Raw genomic sequence first — 3,672 nt, 5'->3', positions numbered from 1 at the left:
GGAAATCCTAAGTCAATTAATAGGAAATGTTGTACGCCAAATCAGTGTTCATAGAAGTAAGAAGCCAACCATCCCTGCCTGCATTTAAGTGAAATTTCTGCCCCCCCTCCTTGTTTTATTACCTAAATTGAATTGTTGCACAGATACAGTTTTCTCAGGTGCTCACAGGGATCAGTAGAAATCCAGACATTTTGGTCTACAGCTCAGGCACATCATTGGATTATTTATAAGAAAATAACTTTTACCCTGTTGTTCTTTTGCGCTCTACCTGAAGTGTTTTTCTATGTTGTATTATTTGAAGAATAAAAGTGAAAGCCAACTTAGTTTCTGTACCCCACTGAAGCTCAGAGGAATTTTCCCAAGAAACCAGGAACATACATTTTCAAACATTGTGCTGTCTAGTCTCACCAACATTTTGAAAACATTTTTAAGCTGCTTTGGTTGCTGGGGTATTTTTAGTGGACAATATACATGCATCCCCATGAGTGCACATGTGCAGAGGTGCTCGTTTCCCATGGGTCACATAGCGCAAGCACATATTTGTGCCCCTGCTGTTTGTCTCAAGGCATCCCCTTGCACATGTGCTCTGGCGTGTGGTAAAGGGACCTGAGTAGGGTAGGGGAGGTTAGGGCCAACACCTGTGCTGGCCCCAGCAGCCTTACTTGCAGTCCTGGGGGCCGCCTGGGGCAGCAGTGGTGCTGAGCTGGCCTCCCAGAGCCTGGCTTTGGCCAACTAGGCTCTGGTTTCTGGTAGTGCATGCTGCTGTCACATGCACCATGCTGCTTTTCTGACACAGGATTTTCCCAGTGTCAAAAAAACATAATGCACTGCAAATTAGCAGCACAGCACATGGGTGCACATATGTCGCATGCAGTTTGCGGTGCCTCAAATGGCTTTGAGGACCTGGAAACCATACATGCATGCTTGTGGGGACATGCCCTATGTATTCTCTTCTCTCTGAATTTGTGTACACACATAAGGGCATTGTACAACTGCTTTTCTGATCATTCACACAAATATAACCTTTTGCAGGCCCATTTGGGGCAACCTGGAAATTTGAAGCATAATCCACACTTCTTTCTCTTGCTCCTCTTCTACTTTAACACCACCCATCTTCTATAAGAGGGGTTTGTACTGGGAAGCAACATGGGAACAAGTGGTTCCTCCTTCCAAACATGGAGGCGCAACACTGCTCATGATGCAGCTGGCCCAGGATCATTGGTATGGCCTCCTGACTGCAGTGCTGGGTTTGTAGACGTTGCTTATTTTGCATCTCACATAACTTTCCAAAACCCCTCTGAGAAAATTTCTACAGGGTTTTTAACCGCTTAGCAGTAGGGAGTGAGGAGTAAACTCTTTACTTGCCAGTTTCCCTGAGCAGCAAAGTCATAATGGCTCCAAGAGTTCCACAACTACAAAAGGACTAAAAGGATTTCCCCCTTAACATATTTCTTTGCCACATTCTTCTTTAACATGCCAAAGAATTAAAGTACCCAAAGAATAACACTGATGAGAAATAACTGTTGAAATACATCTTTTTCTCCAACACAGATAAAAGTGGATGATCGTTTGATCAGGACTGATCAGGGCCTTCTGCTACGGACCCTTCAGCGGAAAGACTCTGGCACTTACTTTTGTCATGCGGTGGAGCATGGCTTCATGCAAACTCTGCTCAAAGTGATCCTGGAGGTAATTGATTCTGAACACTTGGAAGAGCTGCTTCATAAAGAAGAAGATGGTGAGAGCTCCAAGGCTAAGGAGGCATCCAACAGCATGACCCCTAGTCAAAAAGTTTGGTATAGAGACTTTATGCAGTTAATTAACCACCCCAACCTCAATACGATGGATGAGTTCTGTGAACAGGTTTGGAAAAGGGACCGCAAACAACGTCGGCAAAGACCAGCCAATGCCCAGGTGAATACTAATAAGTGGAAGCACCTACAAGAAAATAAGAAAGGTAGAAACAGGAGGACCCACGAATTTGAGAGGGCACCACGGAGTGTCTGAGCTACATTACCTCTAGGAACCTCATCCAAGTAGAAACTTGTGTAGACACATAACTGGAAAAAATGCAATATACATGAACTTTTTCATGGCATTATGTGGATGTTTACAAGGGTGGGAAGCTCAAACAATTTCCACCAGGTTTAAATAAAGTAACCTTCCTAGCAACTCCTTGCCCATTCTTTCCACCAGTATCCAGCTTACTAGAGTTTTATGGATGAAAAAACACCCTGGACCTACCTTTATTGCTCAAAGAGTTCTTCGAGGGAAAGACAAATGTTGCTTTCTCTTTTGCCCAAGATATAAAAATGTCATATATTTCATGCTGCCATTAAAAAGGAAAGAAGCCCACCTTTCATCAGAGGTACCACCTTTCCTGAACCTAAGTATAAAACTGCATGGACTTGTTAAGCTGATGAACATCCTAACATGTGATTGGACACAAGGATTTTGCTTTGTTTGGTCTACCAGTTCTCCTGCTTATATGTACTGGAAGAGTTTTAAAAAAAGACTGAAGGAGATTGTCTGTGGAAATCTGAACAGCATAAGCCATCCATCATCCAGAGGAACAAAAGAAAAAAGTTGGAGTACACTGGCCTACTACTGATGACTTCTTTCAGCTTTGATCTAAAGATGTATTTTATTAAAATGATAATTTAAATATACCATGGCAAATATGCAGCAAACATTAGCTCTTTTCTAAAATAGATTAGACTTTTTCTCTTAGAAATATTGTACTTTCTAATTATTGATTTAAAGGAAAAAAAAAAACCCTTCCAATTATGAGCTGCTTTATTCTTTTGTTTGAAATTTTTTTCAAGGCAGTAAGTCACACTGCAGTTAACCCACTCTCCTTTAACCCAAGGTTCTATATGACAAGTAACTTCTAAGCAGTTGTAAAACTAAGCTATTTTAACACAAAAGTCTCTGTATGGCATGGAAGTCTTTTGCATTTTTTAATTCTTTTTTAAATGTCTATGTAAAAGATCAACTTGTACAATATCTTGATACCAAGCAAAATAGATGGAACCAATGAAGAACAAAGCATTTGATTTAAGTTATATATATTTTTATTTCAAAAACATTAAAAAAAACCCTTCCCTTTTAATAAATACACAATTGCTTTGCTGGTTCATGAAAATGTGTTAATGAAGGTGGCTAGATACTGTGTCTCATAGAAAGCTGTTATTCAGTAAGAAAAAAACTCCTATTTGATTTAGTAGTTTTGCTCCTAACTCAATAGTAGGATAATGTCTACAATTCTTAGTCTCCATTTTTTTTGTGAGCTAAGTTTTTTTAAACAAACACAGCACACCCCTGCTTACATGGTATGCGAGGGGTGCAGACAGAAGTGCAGCTCCCAGCTGTAACTCAGAACATGTTCTGCAAAGCTTTCTGAGTTACAGCATTACCCTGGACCAGACAGAAGTTCACTGTTGGTTCCAAGGGGGAGGGGAATCTAGCTTTGGGCTGGGAGCCTGCAGCCAAGTTTCCATAGCAATGGCCATGGCTCTCTGCTGGTACTTCCTGTTTTCAGAATGGGAAGTGGGGGGCAAAGCTGAAATGTGGGGTGAGTGAATTGGAGCCGCCCCCACCTCGGAGGGCTCCCATACCCACTTTCCACCTTCTGGGGGGGAGCTGCCCCCCACCCCCCGACTGATCTTCCTC

General features: G+C 41.8%; 1 protein-coding gene across 1 annotated transcript in view; it reads left to right on the top strand.

The window, feature by feature from the left end:
* The window catches only part of SEMA3A (semaphorin 3A), a 221,211-nt gene extending 218,103 nt beyond the window's left edge, over positions 1-3,108 (top strand). The window contains exon 16 of the mRNA XM_019509508.1: positions 1,552-3,108. Coding sequence (XP_019365053.1) covers positions 1,552-2,007 — 456 coding nt within the window. The 3' untranslated portion in view covers positions 2,008-3,108. The remainder of the gene's footprint in view (positions 1-1,551) is intronic.
* The last annotated feature ends 564 nt before the right edge of the window (positions 3,109-3,672 follow it).

This window comes from Gavialis gangeticus, unplaced genomic scaffold (assembly GCF_001723915.1).
Source record: "Gavialis gangeticus isolate Ggan-Ray unplaced genomic scaffold, GavGan_comp1, whole genome shotgun sequence".
NCBI classification, from domain to species: Eukaryota; Metazoa; Chordata; order Crocodylia; family Gavialidae; genus Gavialis; species Gavialis gangeticus.
This window is presented reverse-complemented; position numbering and strand designations above follow the sequence as displayed.